Source organism: Triturus cristatus, chromosome 3_2, assembly GCF_964204655.1.
Source record: "Triturus cristatus chromosome 3_2, aTriCri1.1, whole genome shotgun sequence".
In the NCBI taxonomy this organism is placed as follows: Eukaryota; Metazoa; Chordata; class Amphibia; order Caudata; family Salamandridae; genus Triturus; species Triturus cristatus.
Window position 1 is genome coordinate 819,855,113 of NC_140584.1, and position 25,503 is coordinate 819,880,615.

Here is a 25,503-nt window from a genome sequence, read left to right on the forward strand (position 1 = left end):
AGTGGCGTTTAATAGTGTTCCATAAAGACTTGGGCTATGCCATCTTTATCCGTTATCGTCTTGGGATCAATAATTTCAAGAAATCAGAGCTGCTTCCTGTTTAGTTTTTGTTGCCGAAGCTACCATTTTACCAACCATTTGGCTATCCTCATACACTCGTTGGTACATTCTAGAACAATTTATTTCTTCAATTAAAAAAAACTCCTTCAATGCCTGCTTCGCCCTTTCAAGCTGACCTGCTGCATCCCCCGCTCCCTGAGACTGGGTATTTCTCAGGCACAAAGCACTGTCCACAGCCTGCTGTAGTTGAGCTATCTTATCGTGCCGTTTTTTAGACTGGGTGGCTGAAAAAGCAATCATCTGCCCAAGTAAGGCAGCTTTAAACACCCCCCAACAGAGAAAACGTCTGCCGTGTTTTCATTAATCTTAAAGTATTCTAATATCCAATCCTTTATATCGGCAACCCAATGAGGATCTTGCAGGAGGAGACGATCTATCTGCCACCTGAATCTTATCCTCCTTCCCTCCTCAATCTCTAACTCTAGCTTTACAAAGGAGTGGTCTGAAAATGAGTTTGCCCCTATTTCAATACCTGTATGTTTCTGAGATCATGATATTTAAAAAAAAAAAATCGATACGGGAGGCCGTATGAAATTGGCGAGAGTAACATGTAAATCAATCAGTTGGATTATTGGCGCCAGGAGTCTAGCAGGAGATGTTCCTGTCTTAAAACATCTAAGACTTTTGGGGTTTTGGGCTTCAACTCTTTCTTGTTTTTATTAAGTGTCTTTTTTAAAATCTTGAATGAAATTAAAACCCCACCCAAAATTATCTTTCCCGGTGCCCCCCTGAGTAGCTCACTGATTTTAAGTAGAGCTGTGATATCGTCTACTACTGGGCCATAATAATTTACAAAGTTTAATATCATACCACTTAGTTTGGCCTCAATCTAGATCCACCTTCCAGAGGGGTCTCTCCGGACTTGACCAAATTCCCACGGAAGACCTCTACAACAAGCATTGGCATAGCCAATAGGTCTCGCTTTTGGGACCTTATAAGTGTTTAGCCATGCAACAGTTGCATAACTAAATACTTATAAGGTCCCAAAAGCGAGACCTATTGGCTATGCCAATGCTTGTTTCTGTTTATTACTGCTCTGTAGTAATGGCGGCGCATGGGTGCCACCATTACTACATAGAAGTAATAAACAGGAAATAAAAACTGGCTCACAGGAGAACATAAAAGCTGCCGTGAAAGTGATCGCAATCGCGATCAAACATCAAAGCGGCCGTGCAGCCGCGAAAGTGAGGCGCGCGTGCCCACGCACATGCTCTGTAGCTCTAGGCTTCAGTGGTAGCACTTTTTTGAGTCCTCACAAAAAGTCTCGCCAGACCAGCGCATGCGCTATGTCAGTCGAGACCTAAAAATAGATAGCTACTCCTCTTTTTGCCAACCCAGCTGAAGCAAAAAAAGCATGGGAAAGAACTCTAGGAAGAAATAGCTTTGGGGAGTTGGTTTTTAAGTGAGTTTCTTGAATAAATAATACCTGGGGCAAAAAGGAAGCTAGCCACCTAATAAGTCCTCTATATTTTTGTTTGTTTAGTATCCCATTAACGTTGACTGAAATAATACAACACTTATTTGTCATTTCTATAAAGTTTAAAATAGTAAACAAGCAATCCCGATCTTTCCCCCACTGCCCCTGCTACTGCTTATTTTACTGCTGCACCCTATTTTGGAGCCACCCTCTCCCTCCACAACACACCCTTCTAGAAATGTAGACCACCACACTAACCACATCTCCCCCCCGCACTTCTCTTTTGGGCGCCATGGACCAGCACCCTTTATTACCCACCTCCCCCCGGCAATAGTGAACTTAGGCTGGATAATGTTTGTTGCATCTATCATTTCACTTCGAAGCTGAGATCTCCTTGAGAAGTCCCTGGGCATCTTCTAGATTAGAGAATATATGAAATTTCCCCCTCACAAGAACACGTAGCTTGAATTGCTGGGCTATAGATGCCTTTTTGCGCCTACGAGCAGCAGCCGCTGACATGAAAATATTCGGCAATTCGAAGTTTCATTAATCTGGAAATGTCTTTGTTGTATGGCCTTATCCAAAATTCTTTCCTTAATACGATAGTTAGCGAAGTTAACCAAGATGGTGCGTGGACTGTTAGGCAGCGGATGGAATGGAATTTTGTGGGCCCTTGTGAATGTAAGATCCCCGTTATACTCGGGCAATACCCTTTGCTTAATAAAGGATTCCACCCATTGCAACACCTGGGTGCCTTCACTCCTCTCGGGGAACCCCCCACTATTCGCAAATTCGAACACCGCGAGTGATTTTCAATCTCTTCAAGTTTATTCTCTAAAATGTTCTTGTCCTTGGTGGCTTTGTTTACTTTAGAGAGCATGGAACTAGTTTGGTCCTCTAGCTGGGCGATCCTTGATTCAGCTTCTTGGATTTGTACTGGGAGGCAAGCCACTGCTTCTTCTATTTTCCCGAGGCGCAGTTGGAGAGAGGCTATTTCATTTTCTTGAGACCTCTTCATTTCTCTTATATCCTCAAGAATCAAGTTTAGCAAGATCTTGATACCCATCTGCTTTGTAAGGGCTGCGTCAGACGAAGTGTCCATTGAGGCTTCTATAGATTCTAAAACCGGATTCGTTGTCACTTTCTGACCCCCCCCCCCCCCCCGGGGCTGACCCGGTGGTCTCACGTTATTGCCATCCGATAGCTGGAGCAGGATCTGTTGCTGTTCCTGGACCCCTAATTGCAGTCCTGTTGCATCTACTACCGGAGTCTGAATCTGCTTGATCTGGGTATGCAGTAATGGCGTAGCCCCAGAGGAGGGAGATGTTACCTGGGTCGTACAACGTTGGTTTAGTTCTTGTACTGTAGAGATGGATGAGGGAGCAGGCTGTGCTGTTGCAGGTGCAGATATAGATGTAGGTGGGGATGAGGCCTGACGCGAGCTGTTGAGGATGTCTTCTATCCCGACTGCCCCCTCAGGCAGTCGTGGTGGTTGGGCATTAAATTGGGGAGGGGCCACCTGAAATGCCTTTTTCGTAAATGGTGGAAATTTTTTCATGCTTTTCCCCTCCTCTTTACTATTCCCTGCTGTTAAATCACCATCCAGATTTTTCTCAGAAGTGTCGATATTCTCCATCGGAGGCTGGGCTACAAGGGCCCCAGCTTACAAGTGCGACTCAACAGGCTCCTCGACCGGCTCCTCCTTCCAGCTCTCAAAACTTGAATTACGGCGGGGCGGTTGACCGAGTGTCCAGCTCTGGCCGTTGAAGAAAGCGCTTTTGCCTGCGCTAAGCGCGTTTGACCTTTAGACCTGCCACAGAATTGACTTTAGTGACCAGGATTGTTGTGTTTATTGTGCTTTCCCATCTTTAACTCCCCTTTAAATCGACACAGCAGATTTTTCACACTCCTTTTAAAGATTTTTCTTTTTTTCTTTACTCTCCTTTTTTATGGAATTAGTTTTAAATTCAAACATTAGCGGATGAGTTGAAGGAGGGTGAATTAAGGGCTAAAGAAAAACAAATCTGCCTCTCAGTTGTTAATTTCTGCTCCGATTTTTAAGCTGCAAACACCTCAACCAAAGTTTTCTGGGCCACTTCGCCTCACCTTCTCAAGGGCACCGTCGTTCTCAGCAGAGAAGTTCCCACTCCAGCCAGCTCAGTTCCGGTCCAGGAAACCCAGCCTCCATATGGGTCTTCTCACCTCTTGCTGAAAAACACTTGTGTTGCCGCCCCACTCAGTTCAATTCAATTCAGCTCAAATTCAACTTGCTGAAAATACAGCGGGAACATTCAAATGCGCCCGCCGACTGCCGCCAGAATCTCCGCTCCGCATCAAGCCGTGTTGTGCAGCTCCAAAACGCAGTGCGGCCATTGGAGGCTTCTCCGCGGCCATCCGCCTCCGTTAAAAATTCCGTTCTCCATTGTATTCTCAATATAAACTTTTATACTTGGGAGTTTTTTAAATTTGAGTCTGTTAAGATACATTGAGATTATCTTGCTGTTTAGATTTGATGATGGCCATCATGTTTGTACATATGTATTTTATTGTGTTTGTGTTTAATGGTGATATAATTATCCAAATAAATAATTTTATGACTGAGTACCATTTACTTGGGTAAGTGTAATCCTTGTTCTCCAGACCACTATATAAAAGTGATGAGTTATTCCACAATCTTTGGTAACACCTGTGTCATAGAAATCCTCGTTTATGATATAATCGGGCATATACCAGTTGAAGCTGCTCTGCCTTTGGTTACATCCATCAATGCTTTCAATAGCACTGATCTCCTGTCCAGTTCCATGTTGACGCTTGCTTGCTGTTGCTTTTATGATTTTTGTTGCATGGTCTTGTGTCCTGCAAGCATCACTGTCCAATAACTGCATTTCTAGACGTAGGAATGTTGAATCTTTGTAATCCTGTCTGTTGTTTTAGAATGGATCATCTAGCATGTGCTCTGTATTTCTGTTTAGGTGCTGTTTCACCAAATGGAGACCAGATCCTGACACTCGTGCTCCGATGATGACCATTTCCGAATGTTTGACTCCATTTGGGTGCATGATGGGATTTTGATGTATACAGTAACCAGAAACCTAACTCCATGGATGGCGACTACCAATAAAGAACGCAGCCTAAAGCCATGCATGCTCCTTTGGACAGCCACTAACTTGACCTGCAGCCTAAGACCACATTTAAGACCAAAGCAGTAGCTTCATCTTGGAATGCCTTTTCCAGACAAATAGGTTGGGACGTTAACCTCATGAATTTCAGTCAACTTGATTCAGAGGTTATCTCTGGTGAGTGGGATAAGCGGATAACCCTGTTGGGTTCACTTAAATGACACTGTCTCTTCTCAGGAGGTTTGGTAACTTAACACCTATACTTAGAAAATAGTCTTTTGTATTTCATAGGAAGAATTCTAGAACGTTTAAAAGATGAATTCTTTAAGGCTATTCCACTTCAAGAAACAAGAGCTATAATCATCATAAGTGTATTGAGCTTTCAAACTGTTGAGTTTCTTCATCACGGTTTGAAACAAATGCACCCCCATACTCAAGCGAGTAACAGCACGCTGCATCATGTACAAGTACAACTGCCTGTGACAACACTACAAACTCCTCATCTCAAGAACAGGTACAGTATGACATACGTCACTCACATACATCACTGGTCATGGGCAAAACGTACAGCAGCAGTTTAGGCTTCAGTTACAAAGCCAGCAGGGACATAATATACAGTAGCAGTGCACAATTCACTACAAACACAGCAGGAACGGGACAGGTAGCAACAGTGCATGCTTCACTCCAAGCAGGTGCAGTACAAACAGCAGTAATGCAAGCTTCACTTACAAACCCAGCTAGTACAGTACAGGGAGCAGCAGTGCGAGCTTCACTTACAGACTCAGCTGGTATAGTTCATAAAGCAGCAGTGGATCTTCACTTGCAATCCCAAACGGGTACAGTACAGGCAACAGCAGTGCAAGCTTCACTTACAGCCACAGCTGGTACAGTTTATGTAGCAGCAGTGAAAGCTTCACTTACAATTCCACATAAGTATAGTACAGGCAGAAGCAATACAAGGTTGACTTACAGACCCAGCAGGAACAAAACATACAGCAGCACAAACTTCTCTTAAAAACCCAGCTGGTACACTACAGGTAGCAGCAGAGCAAGGTTTACTTACAAACCCAACAGGACAAAAACATACAAACCCAGCAAAGGCAGTACAGACAGAAGCAAGGTAAGGAGAAGTCGTACACAGATGTGAGTAGTTTGTTCTAGCCCCATTTCTGTGTTCTTGCCTTTACAAAAGTATTAGAATGTACAGATAAAACAATGATCAGCTTCCATGTCTGACATGAGCTAGCTTGAGATTTCTGTAGCATTTTAAGCAAAGGGAAGACACCGGTTAAAAAATGGGGAAGTGTGCCAAAGTTGGATACTCCCAAGTAAGAGGCGGCAAGTTACCCTGTTCTGTTATTCACTTTCTGACTCTTGCAGTTTATTTTTCCATTATACATGTAGAGTTGCAGGTATCCTGTTGTAGGTTGCAACCTTCTTAAACCCTCTTCTGACATGTGCTGTTAAGGCTTAAGCACCCACTCTAAAGGTGCCTTTTTATGCTCAGTTACAATCATGGCTTGTTATGCATTGTATGAATAAAAGTGTGTGCTTTGATGAGGAGGGTGTTTCTGTATGTTAGTTTTGTGTACATCATGCTATAAATGACGTCCACAGCCTTGTGATGCTTAAAAAGCCAGCTGAAGGAGGAGGAGCCCTTTGTCTGGCTTTGATTTTAATGATTCAAACGTCAGCGCAAGCGACTGATTACTTCGACTGATGCCAGGAGTGCTGGCAGCCCGCAGTTTTCAACTAAACTAGCCAAAAATCTTGAATATATTGGTTGTTAGATTGGGAGAGAGAAAGAGCCAGCATGAAAACATATTTGCAAGAGTGAGCTGCTTCCTGTGAAGTGTCTAGTCAAAACCGTCCCACTTTTTCCCACCCTTTTGCAGCCCTGCCTATTGGTCCTCAGTAGATGCGTTAGGAGATGGGAAGGTAAAGAAGGGGTTGACAAGGATTAACAGAAGAAAAGGACACTGTGGCTTGGCAGTGAGTGTCACACCTGCAGCGCTTTGCTCTAGAATCTGTGACCTCTCAGTCAGTAATCTTAAATTAGTGAAGCACACACCCTCCACGGTTCTAATACTCTAGACCTGTGGTTCTAAACCTTTTGGCCTCTGTGGACCCCATGTAATCCTTACTGGTGTCCAGGGACCACTACTGAACCATTATTGAGATCTAGGGAACTGCAAAACAATACATAAAAATATTTAAACAAGCATTCATCAAACAAATAGAAATGATGAAATATTTTTTTAATTTAAAAACCAATATTACAAAATCAAAGTTTAAATGGGAATGTTGGAGCTTTTCTGAATTTCATTTAGGCCTTCCATTGTCCATAGTATATTCTGTTATGGACGTTCACTGTTGAAGATAGCAGCTTGATTTGGATCATCGAATGTAAAATTCCTCCACATTTAAAAAAAATAATAATCATTTTTATATTTTAATTCATTATTTACATACACCTTCTTAATCTGTTAACATTATTTAATTTTCTAAGCAGATGAAGACCCCCAGGTGTCCCCGGACCTCAGATTAATAACCACTGCTCTAGACATCGGGTATCTTTGCACCAATCAAGACTACCAATTTGTAGGCTTCAATTTCTACAAAGTATTAAAGACGTTTATGGCAGTACCTTTAATTGTTAAAGCTTATGTGGAGACTCGTTGTCCAAAACAGTGCGTTTTGCATCAGTTGGAGACTTGTTATGCTTAGAAATAACTTTTTATATAAAGCTGTCCTGTAAACCATACATCCGGACATAGATGTTTCTGAGGCAAACGCATGATAGCACAAGCATTTGCAATGCAATAGGTCTCGCATTTGCGAGAGTTTGAGCTATTGGCATTGTAAATGACAATGTCTTTTATTTGTGTTTTGAAAACCTACAAGTGGTGCGTAAACGCCCACTTTGTACTTTTAGCACATAGGCAGGTTTTTATATCATAAATAAAAGGCATTGTCATTTACAATAATAGCTCAAACTCTCGCAAATGTGAGACCAATTGCATTACAAATGCTTGTTTTACCATATAGGGCTACTCTGTAACCTCCCATTGCCATTAGTGCCCTATTGCCTCTCAAGGGTGGTTCAACGGATGTTTTTCAAAATTGCGCTGCACGGTAATCCTAAAGTAACAGCACTCTTGGATCACATTTAAATCGACTACATTTCCCAGCATGCCAAGTGTTATTGGCTAAAATAAAAGACCTGGCTGAAGCTGAACCTCATAACCTCGTTGATGGAAATAGACATAGCTGCAAATTAAATTTTTCGTCAGTTGCAGTGTATTCCGTCAGGTTGATTGGTAAATGGTCTCTGTCCTTACGCTCCAATGAATGCTCTAACATCCCCCACTCCCTCCCTCCCTCCCAGACAACACTAGAATCCTTCAGAGCCCCTGTAACGTTAACAGCTTACCGTGAAGTGCGTCCGTGCCTTAGGCAAGCTGAACAACTGAGGCGACATCGCGGGGCGCACTCCTGTCTCCGGTGCAGATGGCAGCGAAATCAGAAGTCAGGCAGCCTTTGTTGGGACGTGGGCGGGGCCTGCCAAAGAAACCGAAAGGAACCGCCGGAGAGGACGTCTGGAACCCTGCAGGTTCCATGCTGAAGTCCCGGCCCCATCAGAGGGACAGAGCGAAGAGCGAGGCAGACTGCATGGCACCAGAGGCAAGACGGGGCTCCCGAGTGGTGAGGAGAGCCCGGCGGCGTGCCGAGGAGACGGTCAGGGAACCTGCAGACTGAGGAGAGACGCCGGAGTCCTGAACCAGCCGGTGAGTGAGGGCTTGGCTGGGTGCATTGCCGGCGCCCATTCTTTTAGCGGACCCGCCAGAGAGCAGCCCGCTCCATCATGGGGGCAATTTTGTCTACTTGCTGAGCCCTGGTGAGACATGTCTGTTAGGCGCATGCTGAAGGACACACCATAAGCGTGCACATCGGCTGTCTGAAAGACGCCGTGAGCGTGCACATGGGCTGTCCGGGCGCCGTGAGATGTGCACGTGTATGGTGCGAGCAGGAGTTGAGAATGTCGCGAGCCCTACGCGTGCACATGTCCTGTCTTCTCCTACGCGTGCACATGTCCTGTCCACCTTACAAACTAAAGTCCACAAAATAGATCTCGCTAGCGACAGCGATTTTCGCTGCGTCGCTAGAAGAGACCTAAAAAAACAATAATACCCTCACAGTCACAATCTCAAACATCACAGCTATCTGAGTGCACTCATTCTCACTGCGTCCAAAGATGAACCTAACCTTGCATAGGTAGGTCACAGGTGATGACAAATACCTACACTTAATGGCATCTCATGCTCCACTCATATGAAGTGAGTCCGTCTCAAACTCCATCCTCAATACCACTTTATTCTGATTTAGTTTCAGGCATGTAGTCTCCATATTTAGGAAATTAGATTGCTTAGAAATAAAAGGCTGTTTCCCCGCTTCTGTCAAATGAGTCCAAGTTACATCAACTGACTGGTGACATTAGAGATTGTGCAGAGGCCAGTTAATGTTCTCCACTAATAACCAGAATTTGTTCAGATCTGTGTGCAATTGATTTGTGATTATTCTCTGTGTTATTTTTACGCTTACTTTGTCTAGATGTGTGTGCTAATGAAAATCTGCCTGAGGTGGAGTTGGTGAGTTTGCTGGAAGATCAGCTGCCTCAGTACAAGCTGCGTGTGGATTCCCTTTTTCTCTATGATCACCAAGACTGGATCCAATCACCTTCCCAAAAGAACCATGCCGTCGGTAGCATTTCACCTGTCCTTGCCGAGGAGACCTTCCGTTACATGAGTGAGTATCAATGACTGACATGGATTCTTTTTACTCTCTAAGCTAGTATCGAAGTGTAGTGTTCTTGGGACACATTCTTATTGCATAGGAGGCTTTACACACATTAATCTTATTGCATAGGAAGCTGTCCAGTTTGTTCATAACATATATAATTATTCCAAGATTGGCACTGTTGAAGGCACCAACGTAATAGGTTGCATGAAAGAAAGGCTACCTTCTAAGGTCTCTTGCTTCACTAGTAAGGGACCGGAATACCCGAAACATCCTTAAAAATCCTTAAGGACGATATGTAGATGCATGTTCCAAGGTACTTCAACACAAATAAGGCTTTAGCGCATTGGTAGCTTGGAATAGGAATAGTCTGTTTTTATTAGTTTCATCATCCCAATTTTTTTTATCCTACTTTTGGGAACCCTACCAGTAGTTTTTAAGAAATGAAGGCATGCTGCTAAAAGTCCTGCTAGTGAGCTCCTAAGGTATGTTATTCCGAGGCTGTGCCCATTAGCTGAGTTGCGTTTCCATCTGAGTTGCGTTGCCTTTTTTTTGCTTGTACCTTTTTTTTCTTCTATGATATTGGGCACTTATCCTTGTGGGTGCTCCTTGCTTGCTAAGTGCAAAAAGAACAGTTGATGGGCAGAATGCTGAACAATGTCAAACATTCACCCCAGTACAGAGACCTGTGCCTAAATCCATTGTTTTTCCGCTCCCCATGCCATTCCAGTTTAAACCCAGCCATATGCAAATCAGTTTTGACCCTGTTCCCCATGGGAACAGTCCAACTCGAACTGCAAGGCCAGGTCTTTCCAGGACTGGAACAAGTATTCCAGGACCGGTTTCGGGGTTTCACCCCTCATCAGCCAGGCTAGCTTGACTCCAGTGGCATGGAGAGCACGGGACTCATGTCTGGGCATACCCGTCCCACTCGGGCTGACAAATGCAAAAAGAACAATTGATGGACAGGATGCTTGTTTCCGGTCCAGGAAGGACCTTGCTTGGCAGTTCCAGTTGGAATGTTCCCATGAGGAACAGGGTCAAGACTGATTTGCAAATGGCTGGGTCCAAACTGGGGAGGTGTGGTGAGCAAAAAAGGATGGATTTAACCCAGATGTTTGTTCAGCATTCCATTCATCATTTGTTCCTTTTGCTTGCTAAGGTCAGAGGTATTTCTGAAGTAATCTGATTCATTTCAAGGAGATCTAACCCGTGTGAATTTGTTGTGTAATGCTTTGAATGTCATTTTCTAGCACCTTGTGCTATGCGTCACCAAACATGTCAGGTAATGCAATCAGTCTTGAGTAGTTTTAAAGTTGTGTACTGGATAATATGGAAGTGGCCTCTGTGTGCTGTCACTGCAGCCAAACTCTGTATTATAAAAGGCGGAAAATTCCACTAATGGATAATGTGGAATAGCCAGCCAAAAGATGGAAAATCTGTGTATTCAGGGTTACAATACTCTGTGTTTTAACTCCTTTTCTAAATGATGTATCTTTAAATTAGCTGTCATAGTTTTTTTTTTTCTTTTTTTAACCTTTATGATAAAGATACTAGAGGACTGGGGTACAAATAGGATGATTAGGGAATGGCTTTGGTGGACACCATCTCTCATTGTGATCATTGGCTATAAACTCTTAAGACAAATATTTTTGAGAGAGATCACTTGACCACATGAGATGGTATGTAGAGCTGAAAATATTGAGGCTTTAATTGAATTTAGTTACCTTGCATTTCCAATAAATGTTGACGTTTGTGTTTAACTGCTGGAATGTCCATTAAATGCAAACAAAAATTGCTTTAGCTAATAAATATTTACAGCGCCGCCAGGAGGGCGAGCTAGAATATTTTATTTTAGTGCAGACTATATGATTGGATCTAGGTGTCCACTGATGATTTTTTTTTTTTCTTTGCCAAGAACATGAAACGTTTGATTGGTAGGCATAACGTAGCCACAACATTCACTAAACATAGACCGAGGATGACCTCTCCCATTGCCTTGGTAGTCGGTGACTAAGTTCAGAAGCCTTGGATATGCCATGATTTTAGACTTTTAAAAGTAAGTACATATCTGTGGATCACTCAACAGTGCATATTCCCTCAGTTTCCAAACATTTGCCATTTAAAAAAAAATCATTTAGACCTCCATTGCAGTGGATACTTTTAGTAAGTAATTCTGTTATGGCACTATTACCCATTTTTTTATGCACTTAATAGCTACTTTGTAATTTCTCTAAGAAATAAATAGTCTCATGTTGAGAGAAAGAGGTTAAAAGAGTGGCATATTTTGTAGTAGTCCTATATATTGTGGATTTTTGTACAGCTCCACCTGGCACCTTAAGAAGCTGCTTCAAGTTTTAGATGGCCACTGACCGATAAATAAGTCAGACAGGTATAGATGCCGACTTATCTGTGTGGTTAACACAGATTTTTCACTTTTTGCTGAATGCTATATTTTGGCTTGTTACCAGAGGTAAAGTTCACAAAGCGCCTGTGCTCCTGCTTTAAGTATGGCCAAATTGGCTTATTCCCGATTGGTGTAATTAACTTAACTAAAAGTCAGTAGTATATGTTACAAGGTGTACACAGGGCCTGGGTGTTAAATACAACCAGTGGACTGCAGCACCATTTATGCCATCCACTGCAGTGGGAGCGCAAACATGACTTCAAATCTTCCATTGTAGTCTGACTGCTGCAGTTTTAAACCTGCACCCAACCCTTTTTGTCAGAAGAAAACCTCCATTTTACTTATTAACTATTCACCCATATGTAGGCCATATAGCGCACAAGGTAGGGTGCATGATATTTAAAAGTGGGGCATGTAGACAATTATTATTGCCATGTCCCTTCAGTGATCAAGAACAACAAGCAATTTTCACTGTGGCAAGCTAAGCTGTCCCATGTAGAAAATTGGAGTTCAGATTAAAAAACTAATACTGTATCTCCAGAATGGGACCTGCTAGAAAAATAGTGAGACTACTCTTAAGATTGATTAAAAATCCAATTCAATGGTGAAGTCAAAGGTTTAATAACTATCAAGGAAAAGCAACTTTGAGAAAATTACCTTTTCCCTGCCTGAAGTTCCTGGAGGGTAATTTGCATTAGTTCCCCCAGTTCTCCTAGCCAGTGGTTACCCTTGAATAGGCGTAATAAAGGTGTGAAATGCCCTCCCACCAGACGCAAACAATAGTCTGACCTGAATGAGGAGAGTTGACTCTTCTGAGTTCCGCCGAATATGTAGGGTGAGGGGCTGTGGGCCTCCTTTTGACAAAGTGTCAAATCTTGCTTGACGGGTCTGTTGAGTCACGTATAACATTTGGTCACACTTGAAAGGGCAAGATGGCAAGTTAATTCATGTGTATCCAAATCTGGTAGCTGAAGGACCAAGATTTTGTCCTACTAGACTCTGCGTCTAGGTGTATGATGGGTACAGTACCTGCACCAAACTTGACTTTAGTGTTAGATGTAGGAGGAAATTAAGATTACCATAGTATACTTCCAACACAGACATGCTCAGAGCCCACGTTTGATGTGGCTTAAGATGTTCGCCATCTTGAAAATGCTTTGACACAATATGTTGGACTTGTTCGTAGCAAGACAAACAGGAACTACTGAAGAAGTGAATAGGGTTGACTTGGACTTAACTTTGCTGTTAGCCTCTGCCTGACACCCTGTGAATCATCTCCAAGTGTCTTTCCTGAGGTAGTGGGGACTTAAAATGTACTCCTTTGGTGGAAGTCAGAAGGTAAAATCTTTGACCAGGACGAACCTGGTTGATGTATCTGACTGGCACTCCATTGTGCTAAGCCTCAAATTGCATCTAAGTCCAGGTCTACTGTGACCTGACTAACATTGGCACAATTTCTACTTAAAACATATACTGAGGTCCTTGCGGATGTCGTTTTGGGCACTTGGAAAAAAACATGTTCAGGTCCACCTGTTAATGTTCTCTGGGAATATCCAAACATCCCTTATTGACATGCCTTTTGACAGCTCTCGCCTTTTTCGGCAAATACGTGGATTAGGTTCTGGAACGGTTTAAGGAGAGAAAGGCCATATGACACTCATTGGGTCTTTGTGCTCCCACCAGACATTTCTGCCAACAATTTCACCCTCTTCGTAGCTCCAGTCAAACTTTCAGTTTTGCCAAAGGCAGACCCGCTGGCCTTTTAGCCATTTCATGGCGAGGCTGCCATTCTCAAAGATAACACACAGGGACCACAACCGGAACAATTTGCAGCTCAGTCCCCCTCCTCTACAACTGCTGCATAACTGCTTTAGTATGTCCTCGCCAGCAAACAGCCACTCTATCAGAGGCATGATTCAATATTTCCTCCAGGGGTGGCAGGCCATCACTTCTCCAGGGTCCTCTAAATTGTACATTGAGGCTACAGCCTCTTATTTCATTCTACACCGCCACACCATCCACCACCCATGGTGGCTGACTGAGGCCAATCTGTCCATCTGGCAACAGGAATTGCAGACCGTTTTGGCCAAAGGGACTAGAGAGGGTTCCTGCGTCGAAAGTAGGAGCGGTGTGGTAGTCCCTCTACTTCCTCGTGCTGAAACAGGGTGTTAGCCTTCCCCCTATTTTGGCTCTTCACCCTTTCAACGCCGCTCTGCAAAAGGACAAATTCAAGATGCTTATGCTAGCCCAGATCCTGTCTGGTGTAGTCCACGGACGCTGGATGGTAGCGTTGAATTTGCAGACGCTTATTTCCATAGCCTCGTCCTGCAGACCCACAGGCACTACCTGTGGTTTAGAGTGGGCCAGAAGCATTTTCAATTGTCACACCTGCTCCTTCACAAAAGCACCTGTTCATCGGACCTATTCTGTGTTCAGTACAGTTTCTGCATTCCACCCGGATGACTCGGATGCTTCTGGTATTGTTGGTCTTTTGCATTCTGTTGGACAAGCTAACCAGGTGGCACATACAGGCTTTGCAGTAGGATCTCAAATCTCCATGGGCACAACATCAGGGGAATCTCCTGGATTGTATCCAAAATTTCGAGTTTCTGGAAGTGTCGGGCCCCCAAGGAATTTCTCAGGTGATCAACCACCTGGCAGGGTTTCTAAACATCAAGGCAGACTAACTCCGCTGCAGACGCTTGGGGGATCAGGAAAAACTGTTGCACCCAGAGGTATCATAGGGAGTCCAGCAATAGGGAGAATCCTGTCTTGATCTTTCGCCAGTGCTAAGAACGCATGTCTGTCCGCCCTTTAGTGCATTGGGGTTTTCCAAGGCTGTTCTCTATCAGAATTGCCTTCCATCTAGAGTGGAGGTCAGAACTCCTGTATGCTTCCTGCCACTAACTCTTCTGACCGAGTTCTGGAAAAGATCAGGAACAACAGAGTTCAAGTCACCCTCGTGACACTGTTTTGGACCAAAAGTGTGGTACCCGATACTCCTGGGCATGAAATCAAGCTGCCATTTCGGGACGATCTTCTTTCACGGGCCTGCACAATTTGAATCTCCATGCTTGGAGATTGAGCAGCAGCAGTTAACCTCCTTCAACCTTCCTTATGATGTCATTGATGTCCGCTTTGCAATGAACATCCCTCCACTAAATAGGCGTACGCCAGTCGTTGGGATGAAATTGTGGCTTGGTGTTGCATTGACCCACTACAAGTCAGGCTGTTTGATGTTTTACTGCATGTTTTGTCCCTGTCCCAGCAAGCACTTGCTTTGGGCACTGTTAAAGGCTATTTGCGTGCTCTTTCAGCTATTTTGTGGTTGCCAAATCTTCCTTTTTATTTAAATAACCTGTTTGGATGAGATTTTTCAAAACATTTTGTGATACCACAGTGGCATTTTAACTTAGGTCACTCGTTTTTTGATGTACACCCCTATTGAGTTGCTGCACAGTGGTATCTTTAGACTTTTGATATCAAAAATAGTCTTTGTCATCACCATAACACTGGCTAGGCATGGGAGCGAACTGCAGGCTCTTTTTGCCAACCCACCTTTCACAGCATTCTTCCCTGATAAGTTGGTGTTGAGGACACAAGCTTCCTTTCTTCAAAAATGGTCAAACTATTTCATGTCAGGCAGGCTATCCCTCTTCGGCATTTTTTGTTTCACCTTGTCCCTCTGAGGAGGAAGAGATGCTTTCTTGGTTGGACCCTAATCTAACATTAACCTTTTATTCAGATTGCATCAAACATCGGATGGATGATTAGCTCTTTGTAGGTTTCTCCTGAATGAAGATGGGAAAGCAGCGCAAAATCGAACCATCTCCCGATGAATTGTTCTCTGCATTAAGATCTGCTACAAACTGTCTTAGCAGCCCTCAGAAGCTTTATGAGCTCATTTCATCAGAGCCAAATCTGCAACCACAGCTTTGGCACGCAAAGTGCTTACCCTGGACGTTTTTCAGGTGGCTAATTGGGCGACAGTTCATATGTTCACATAACTACTGTCTTGATAGTCCTATCTGTTAAGAGAGGAATTTGCTCTCTAGGTCCTGCATAACCTTTTGGTCTGAGACCGTTCGCTGACCCACCACCTTGGGAGGTACTGCTTTAATATTCGCAAGGTGAGGAATCTGTGCTTAGAATTATCCATCAGAAGAGCAAGTTACTTACCTTTTTGGTAACTTTCTTTCTGGATATTTGACCATTTTAAGTCAAAGACTGCATAAGTAAGGTAATTCACTGTTTCTGGTTCCTTCTTTACATTTTTGTTTGAATTGAAAACAAGTTACTTACCCTTGGTAACAATCTTTCTGGTGTTTACTCCTATGTAACTGAAGATTCCTCACCAACCCTCTCACCTACCAGGTCTTTGATAATGCACAGCAAATTGAATTGTATTCTTTGGTCAATTGGGGGTGAGGGGTGGTGGGGGAGGGGGATGTCGAGGCATATTGGCCAGCCTGGGACTTGATGGACTAAAACTACACTACAGTACATTTTTTATATATTTTTTTTAAATTTTTTTTTAATTACAATTAAATGAGTCAATTGTTTTTAAAGTTTAGTATTTAATTATTTGTCCAAATAAAACGTGCGAGGAGTATGGACCCAATAAAATGTTTTTCTGGAGTTATTGATATGGGAGTGCGTGAAATGCTCCTGTTCCTATCTTATTTCTTTGAGTGAGTTAGCTCCAGATATTAGCTGCTTTTGAGTGGCAAAACCGAAATAATACACTAGAGGGCGTGAGTGACAAAGAATCCACAGAGTTTCGAAACAAAGCTGCCATCAGAAGTTTTTCCAATAGGTTTACCATTATTGTGGCATGTGTGTCGCTTTTGCTTACTTAGTTTGTTGTACATGGCGGGTGTAGCACATGGTAATCTGGTTAACCTGGGAAGAAGTGAGGGAGTGCAGTCTTTCAGCGGCAGACTTGTAGCTTCGCTTAAGCTTAGCATGTAGTGAAGATATGTAGGAGAGTGTAGAGTTACTATTGTGTATACTCACTGTGAGAAGTTGACCTGGTATATGCTGGTCACTAGTCAAAGTGATAAACAACCAGTAAAAACCTCCATCCCAGCACAGGTTCCAGTCGGAGGTACCGACGGACAGAGCGGGGCCTTTCTCTTGACTTGAGCTGGTGCCGAGCGAGGTGAGGCCTTTTCCTCATTGATGTTGAATATATCAAGCATACACTGAGAAGTTGAAGACAGCTATTGAGGGTACAGTAGTAACCCATCATTTTTTGCAAAGCCTGAATATAGAAGCTTTGTTAATTGAGGTCCTGAAGAAAGCCAGGGAGAATTATCCCGAAGGCTGAAACATGTCGACCAGAGATACGAGCAGTGATTGGTTGCAACTGCTTTTCCCTCTCTTTTTTTCACGCACTGCTTTTTTGTAGGAATGCAATTCAACTATACAAGCAAGAAGTAGATTACTTTCTGTCCTTTATTTGCTTATCCTATTTTAAATCACAATTTCTTTATTTGCACTGTACTTTTTCAGAAAGATTTCTCCTCTTTTCCTCTGATAAGAACTTGATAAGAGGATACAACTCATTCACATTTCCTCTGTGATTAAAGAGGGTTTTAGAAGAGTTGTTTGGTATCCCAGATGATGACACTGGGCACTTGATAGTGTAATGATGGGATGCTAATAATCCCTATTGAGCTCTTTTTCTTATTGACTTTTTTGTTTTACACTTTTGACCTCTACCCTTTGTCTTTTTCACTTTCAGAGCAAATACTATGCGGCAACTTTTTGAATTGTATCTTTAGTTGCCAAGTATAGACTTCGGATTTTACTGGTTGTTTATTGTTAAGAATAGGGGGATTGAAATCCGTCTAGGTCTTTAATGTTTTCCCTCAGACCCTATTGATGGTTTCTTTTTTTTCTTTTCTTCTTTTCACTAGTCAAAGTGGCCACCATGCACCAGTCCAATTTGACTCTTATGGTAGATAGGTTTAAGACAACCTTTTAAAGAAAGCTATCCTAGTGGTACCCGTGGAGAGCAGCCTTCAGGCTAAGTCTTTAGAGGAATGTAAAGCAGCTTGTTTTACCTTATAATCTGTTGAATTACCAAATGAAAGGACACCACACAGGTATATATATAAAATATATATGTATTTATTTCTAACACACTCTACTAATCTCTTTATGAGATTAGAAGTCGGGAACATATGCACAAATCAACGTTTCACAACAAGTTAAGCACTTATATGGCTGTGGCCCTATGGGCGTACCAGACCATATACTAAAAAAGAGGTATAAGAAGAACGACTTGAGAAGGGAGAAGGCCTAGGGCCTTCAGAAGCGCTGGGGTCTCACTAATCCACCCAAGGCAGGTAAGTAAATGACCCATGGGTGACTCATGCAGTGTGAGAACACAGCCGCGGATCCCAATAGACTTCAATGGAGCAAGTCGCGGTTGGAATTTTAAAGTTTTAGGATACTTCGGGAGAGTCTACAAGCAAGTCACTTACAGGGTAAGTAGTTCTAGAGCCAACACACACAGGAGCACCGTAGTGCACGAGTTACCTCACCCAGGAAAGCCAGGTGCATAGTTGTCTTTTGGTGTCGGGTCGCGCGTTGTTTTCAGTGGGAACCAAAGAAGACTTGCTGCTTGTGAAGACAGGAGAAGTGTCCGGTGGAATCCAAGGCTGGATTCAGAAGAAAGAAGACCTGAAAGAGGAGGAGCGAGTGTTCCAAGTCACTTGCCAGTGACCCGGGCCCAGGAAGATGGATGCCCACAGTGGTCGGGTGATTTCAGGTGATCACGTTGTCTTGACTCTTCAGCCACGAGGTCCAGGAGGCGTCGACTATGACCAGGAGCTGGATTCGGCTTGTCCCACGACGTCTGCAGCTTACTGAGGTGTCGGCAACCGGATTGGAGCCAACAAGCCTTGGCAACAGCAAGTCTCGTGGAAAGTGTAAAAAGTCAGCGGTGCAGACCAGCAAGGTCTGAGGGTCACCCAGCGAGGGTAAGTCAGGGCAGGCCTGGAGCAACCAGGGCAGCCCTTTGGTTCTGTAGAAAAGTCTTCAGGGGACCCACAAGCTGACCGGCAAGGGATCGCAAAGACTCCTCGGGAGGATTCACTCTACATGTGCCCACGGTCACTCGGGACGAGGTAGGCCTTTGATTTTCAGAGGAAATCCTGCTGGAGGCTTGGACCACACGTGGTCCAATGCACAAGTTCGTAGAATGTTGTGAAGGGGTTGCACTCAACAATAGTGCACGGTACCCGGGTATTGGTGTTCCTCGTCACTCGTGGGGTCCACTTGCCTCAGCTTCTCTGGGGACTCACGATGGCCTTAGAGAAGTCAGGAAATCCACTTCCGGGGCTGCAGGGACTTCGGACTCCGGCGGGAGCGGGAAAGTTTGCGACCGTTGATTCAAAGTTTTGGTGCCTGCCAAGCAGGGGAGCACTCCTGGACTCCAAGGGAGATTCTTCAGTCTTCCAAAGGTAGTGGAACGTCGAAGGGCCAGGATTCTTCTTCAGAGCGTTGTCCAGGGATATCTAGTTTGCAATGGCAAGGGTTCCCTAACTTATACTACAAGGAAGGGAGGGACTAGCTCTATGACCCCTCCTATGGGAGGGTCAGGGGAGTGGGTGGTTACACCCACTTCCCTTTGTCCAGTTTCACCCCAGAGCAGGGGCAAGTAGCCCCTGAACCGGTTTGAGCTGGCATATGCGCAGACGAGCACTGCTCCCCCAGTGCAGGACTTCAAATCACTCTAGGAGTGCACCCACCCACCCGCCCCCAATACACTAAACCCTGTCTGGGAGGTGGTCACACCTCCCTGTGACAGAATACCTATTGTTGGGCCTCCTCCACTGCGAGTTTGGGTCATCAGCAGGAGGGCAGCCCAGTGTCTTTGACTGGTGGCATCCATTTTGTGATGCCAGGGCTCTTCAGGATTCTACCATGTTTCCTCAGTAGGTACATGTCTATCCCTCTGGAAGGGTGGCATCCTACTCCCACACCAGTTACTGGTGTGGGGGTATGATTCCAAAGCGTTTGACACCAAACACGACATGTTTTGATGCAGCCATCCCAAAGTTAGCATTAACCGCGAGGTTATAATGCACTTAAGAGTATATGGTTTAACCGCATCCACAAACGGCCACCGAGAATAGACTCTGGTGTCACTTTGCTTGTTTGCCTCTTTGCCCCGCTGGAACCTGCGCTTACCTTCTGGTCTTCCCTGCTTGGCGCCATTGCTGCTACTCCTGCTGCCTTTACCCTCCCGCCGCCGCGCCTGTGACTCTCGCGGCCGCAGTGAGGAGGGAGGGAGAGAGAAAACTACCATTCCCAGGCTCCCCGGCTGTTCAACAACGGAAGCAGCGTCACCACCTCCCGCGCCTGGAGGCGATTTAAAATCGGCTCTTCTCCCCGCGTCGCGGACCCGCGCGTGGTCGGCGCCGTGCTAAGCCCGGGCAAAGGGCGGGCCCTCTGTGGCCCTCAGAGGCCTGAGGAGCCTGGGCTGGGCCAGAGATCTTGCCTGCGCAGGGAATGCTCATAGGCTACGAGCTGCGAATTTATATTTTAATACGTATGTGGGTAAAAGGTGCGGTCTGTCATAGGACAGTACTTGTGTAGCTATTCTGTAGTCTTTATTGTAGATAGCTGGTAGAAATAAGCTACCCTGATGACCAAAGGAAAAAGTGATAATATTTCGTCTGGGATGGGCACAATGGATAATTACCTGATTAGGAAGGTAAATCAGATCAATAACGACAGAAGGGCATCCCTGGGACAGGAGACCTCCATATCAATCCATGAAGAGGCGCCTCTTTTAGTGGTGGATACACCTGTGCCCAGTATTCCCATTACCAGCGCAAGGAAAGTTGTAACGGCTATAGCCCAGGTGTATGATGAGAGGCATGAGGATCACCCAGACAACTCTAGGGAACATCCAATCATAAAAGGGGCTTTTTCCTGGAGTCACTAACGGAAAAAAGTTCTGCTTTGGGGCAAATAGGAACTGTGCCTTCGCCAACGATAAATTCAACTAACATCTTAGTAGAACATACTGGGTTATTAAATAATGGAGATACAGAGGATAAGGGAGAAGTGCCGGTTAGTATTTGCACTGATGATTCTCTGTTAGGCACGCCTGTTAACACTTGTGAGCCTTTGCCGAGTTTCTACAGTAGCAATGATGATGAAGGGTCATATCTCCCTAGATTCTCCCCTGTATCTCCCTCAAACTCAAATGATATGTTATCACCTAGGGTTAAAAGTAAAATAAGAGGGGGTGGCCCATTAAAAAAGTGGCGTACTGGAAGATCAAAGAAGAGTTCAACCTCAATTTTGAGGGATGTGGCTGATCCACTGACTCCCCCCCCTTCCCCCCCCCCCCCCCCGCCCCCGGTGCCCGTAAAGGCAACCCACTGTCCTATTAGTGAGGGTGGCCTATTGGAAAAAATTGAAAACTTTGCGAAATTATCATTACAGCCCCTTTTAGAAAAGACGATGTTGATTAATACGCACTTGGATCTGATTGAGAAAAAGGTAGAAGCCAATACACTCCTACTATCTGACCTGGCGAAAGGGTTAATTAATATAAACCCCAGTAAAATACCCGTAAAAATGACGACAGCAATAACTCAAGCCCCAACATGTCCTACCTCCTCTTCAAAATTTAATCAGGTCGGACTAAAGCAAACTCGTCCTCCCCCAACCAAAGTACAGACACCCCCTTTGCTGAAGAAGAAGAAGCCTGCTTCTAAGGTACAACTCCAAAGTAAAGTAGGTGATCAAACGGAGGGTAATTTGATCTTAGAGGGAAAAACAGTACCATCGCAAAATACGGTCAATAAGGATAGTGAGGATGGGAATTTTAATAATAAAAATTGGCAATCACACAAAACAGTAGATTTACCGCCAGAAGCTGCACCTTATGCGATTGACATGGCGGGTGTCCCCGAGCTCCCTTTTGGGAATAGGGAAGATTATCAATCCCTAAGGAATAAAGTAATTCACTGGCTTTGTAATAATAGACCCCTGCCTGCCTACATAAATGGGGAAATCCTAAATGTTAGGCGTTCTAACTGGGTGGGGTCACGACCTAAAGACAAGATAGGGGATGTAATCATTGTAAATTTTAAAGACCATAGAGCTGTTAGGCATATTGGGGATTGGTATGATTCAAGTAGTAGTGATTCCATCTCTACACATTATCTTAGTTATTTCTATCCATACTCACAAGCTCAACATTCTATAATTCAGGAGGCAAGAAGGCAGACTGCGAATAGGCCTGCTTTTAACCAACATGGATATAGTTGGACGCCTTTCTTGCAACCACAGAGTACATTGAATTCCCACCCTAGGCAGATGTATCCTTCCACCCCAGGCCCTAATTATGGAAATAATTATTTGCGGGATAATAGAGGCATGGCTCTACCCGCTTATAACGTATTAACCCATAATCGGTTTGATGTTCTTTCAGGCCTTGAATATGTGGATTGACACAAGAAGGATACTTGTTATAGCAAAATATCAGGTCTAGGTGGGCACACTTGACAAAATTACTGGGAATGTAAAAGAACAGAGGCCCTGGGATGGTAATGAGGATAGCATACGAGTACAATCCGCCCAAAGAGTGACTCATGCTGATTTTGGGAAGGACAGTTGCAAGATCTTGAGCAACCTTGACTTAAATGAGGGGGGAAATAATGGAGGAGCTAGCTGCCCGTGATCTGAAAAGGTGTCGGGTATAGCATCCTTATGTGATTTTGGAGCAAATGAATTAAGGAAAACCTGTACACTCCTGTTTTTGAATGTGGCAGGATTACGGGAGACAATTAAAAATCCATCCTGGGAAACTGTTATAGATGGTCATGACATCTTGGCCCTCCAAGAAACCTGGTCTATTGAACCAGTGTATACAAGTGGCTATAGAAGTTTATTTACTCCAGCTGTGGGGGGGCCAATACGGGAGAGCAAAGGGAGGCTTAATCACGTTTGTCTCAAACCAGCTCAACTTTGAGCAGGCTTGGTTTACGCCAAAATCTAGTTTTTATCAATTTATAACCTTAAGCAACAAGAAGGGAGTTAATGTGGTTGTTATAAATTTTTATAACAATATCCAGAGGAAAGAAATACCTACCATCTTAAAAATGCTGAGGGAGGACATACAACATGAAACAGATAAAACTGACAGGGAATTAATGATTTTATGGGGGGGGGGGATTTGAATTGCCAACTTTGCACAAAGGGTAAACCGGGTATTTGTGGATTAATGATAGAGCAGGAAATAAACCTAACCCATTTTGATCATTCTCTAACTGGGGACCTATTAAATGATATATTGTTCATGTTTGACTTGGGTTATGCAAATGAAATAGCCCTAAAACCTACTACCTTTGTGCCTACATTTATTGGTAGAGGAGTACTGTCTACCATTGACTTCATCATTGCCTCAAATAGTTGTAGCCATAAGATTACCAAGACAAAAATTTTGGAGCTGCCATTGAGTGACCATCTGCCTCAATTAATGGAGGTTGAAAACCCATTTTTCGATTGGCATAAGGATGTGGCCTCAATGTGCATAGTTCCTGATGTGACCCTTGGGAGACAGAACGGGTACACTTTAAAATGGGGTAAGGTTGTCCCGGAAATGTTTTTAGGTAAATTGTTGAAAGTTTGCTCAAATAGTTTTGATATCTGCCTGGAAGAAAAATCTAACAATGAGAAGTTAATTGAGCATTTTAATATAATAGCTTCCACAATTAAGAAGAGTCTATGGGTTGAAGTAAAGAATAGGGCAAAGGGTAACAAAAGTTGGTTTGACAATGCCTGTACAAGGGCATTGCCTGATTTGAAACATGCTATTCATAGGATACCCCGAGATCTTATTGAAATAAGAGGCTGTAGGAAAATATATAATGAGGTTTTAAAAAATAGAAAAAATGCTATAAAAAAGGAGGCCCTAGAAGTTCTATGTGAAGCATCACAGCTTAGGGATGCATCTGCATTCTGGAGGGCCGTAAACACCCCGTTCCTCTATGACAAGTCTAAAGCACGCATAGAGATTACAATTGCGGAGGAGGACTGGGTGGAGCATTTCTCAAATCTTTATAAGTCTCAAGATGACTGCCACATTATAGATTCTGTTACAAGGGGCAATATAGGTGCAGGGGCTGAAAAATTGGTAATAACCCTGAAGGAAGTTACGATGGGTCTGAAAGCAATGAAGGGTGGTAAGGCCGCAGGGCCTGATGGGATCCCAGCAGACTTGTACAAAGCAAACATAGAGATCTGGGGACCCATGCTGGTACAACTTTTTAATGCGGCACTGGCAAGTGGCTTAAACCCGTCTTGGTTCGTTTCGGTCATTGTACCTATATATAAGTAGGGAGATAGACAAAGCTGTGTATGTTATAGACCAATCTCCCTTCTAGACTCATCTATAAAAATCCTTGGGAGAATCATCCTGGCAAGACTACAAAGTTGGGCTGAGGAGAATGAGATAATGAGCGACCTACAGTATGGATTTCAAAAGGGCATTGGTACTGTCGAACAATGTTTAAATTTAATGATTTTGCAATCAAAGTACACGAGGATAAAGGGTGAACGTCTGTATCTTACGTTTGTTGATCTCACGTCGGCGTTCGACTGTGTGTCACATGTTAAACTATGGGCAATCCTGAGAGAGTTGGGCGTGGAAGATTCCATTATTTGCTTTCTGCGAGAATTGTACTCAGGAGCCACAGCATCGGTCCGTTATGGTAGGGGGGGGCCAATGTACCAGAAGATTTGGGGTGGGTCGTGGTGTACGCCAAGGGTGCGTTTTGGCCCCTTTCTTATTTTTGGTATACATTAATGGACTTGAGCATCGCCTGCTGCAGGAGTGCAGGGATATGCCTAGGGTTGGGAAGAGGTCTATACCGGCACTCTTGTATGCGGACGACGCAGTCCTAATGGCCCGCACCCCCTTGGCCCTACAAAACATGATATCGTTTGAGAAGTTTATGTCCAGTCTAGACTTAAAAATTAATTGTAGCAAAACCTTCTCTATGAATTGTGGCACTAGACCTGGAAAGCAGATAAAAATAATGTTTATAAATAATGTCCCATTGGAATATACCTCTACTTTCCCTTATCTTGGTATCTTATTCCATGAATCTGGGGTGTGGACTAGTGCTGTAAAGGCCAGAACTCTTTTGTTCCTAAAAACCATAATGTCCTTAAAGAACTTTGTTAAAAAGCTGGGCAAGAAAACGATAAAAGAAATGTTAACAATATATAAAGCCACGTGTACATCGGTAGCCTTATATGGCTCGGGTCTTTGGGGGTATTCCAATATAGTTAAAATTCAAATAGCCGAGAATAGGTTTTTGAGGGATGTCCTGGCAGTACCACAAAGTGTTGCGACCTACATCTGCCATACTGAACTTGGACAACCTCATATATCAGATTTAATCAGAATACAACCCATCCTTTTGTGGCATAGGGTATGGACAACTAATGAGTGTGTTATGAACCGGGCTATATTGCAGGATGTATTAAAATTGGATAACGTGGGTAGATCTGATTGGCTAAATTATGTCAAACATTTCTTTGCTGAAATTGGCTGCCAACAATATTTTGATGACCCACTCTCAATGGGCAATATATCCAGAAAATTG

At 43.8% G+C, this 25,503-nt stretch overlaps 2 protein-coding genes across 4 annotated transcripts in view; one reads left to right on the forward strand and one right to left on the reverse strand.

Annotated features, from left to right (window-relative positions):
- STRADB (STE20 related adaptor beta) overlaps window positions 1-25,503 on the reverse strand; it is a 390,751-nt gene that overhangs the window by 246,854 nt on the left and 118,394 nt on the right. The window lies entirely within an intron of this gene.
- The window catches only part of TRAK2 (trafficking kinesin protein 2), a 376,229-nt gene that overhangs the window by 88,537 nt on the left and 262,189 nt on the right, over window positions 1-25,503 (forward strand). For all 3 annotated transcript variants that reach the window (XM_085648987.1, XM_085648989.1, XM_085648988.1), the window contains exons 2-3: window positions 4,510-4,833; window positions 9,268-9,462. In XM_085648987.1, coding sequence (XP_085505113.1) covers window positions 4,797-4,833; window positions 9,268-9,462 — 232 coding nt within the window. In that variant the 5' untranslated portion in view covers window positions 4,510-4,796. The remainder of the gene's footprint in view (window positions 1-4,509; window positions 4,834-9,267; window positions 9,463-25,503) is intronic.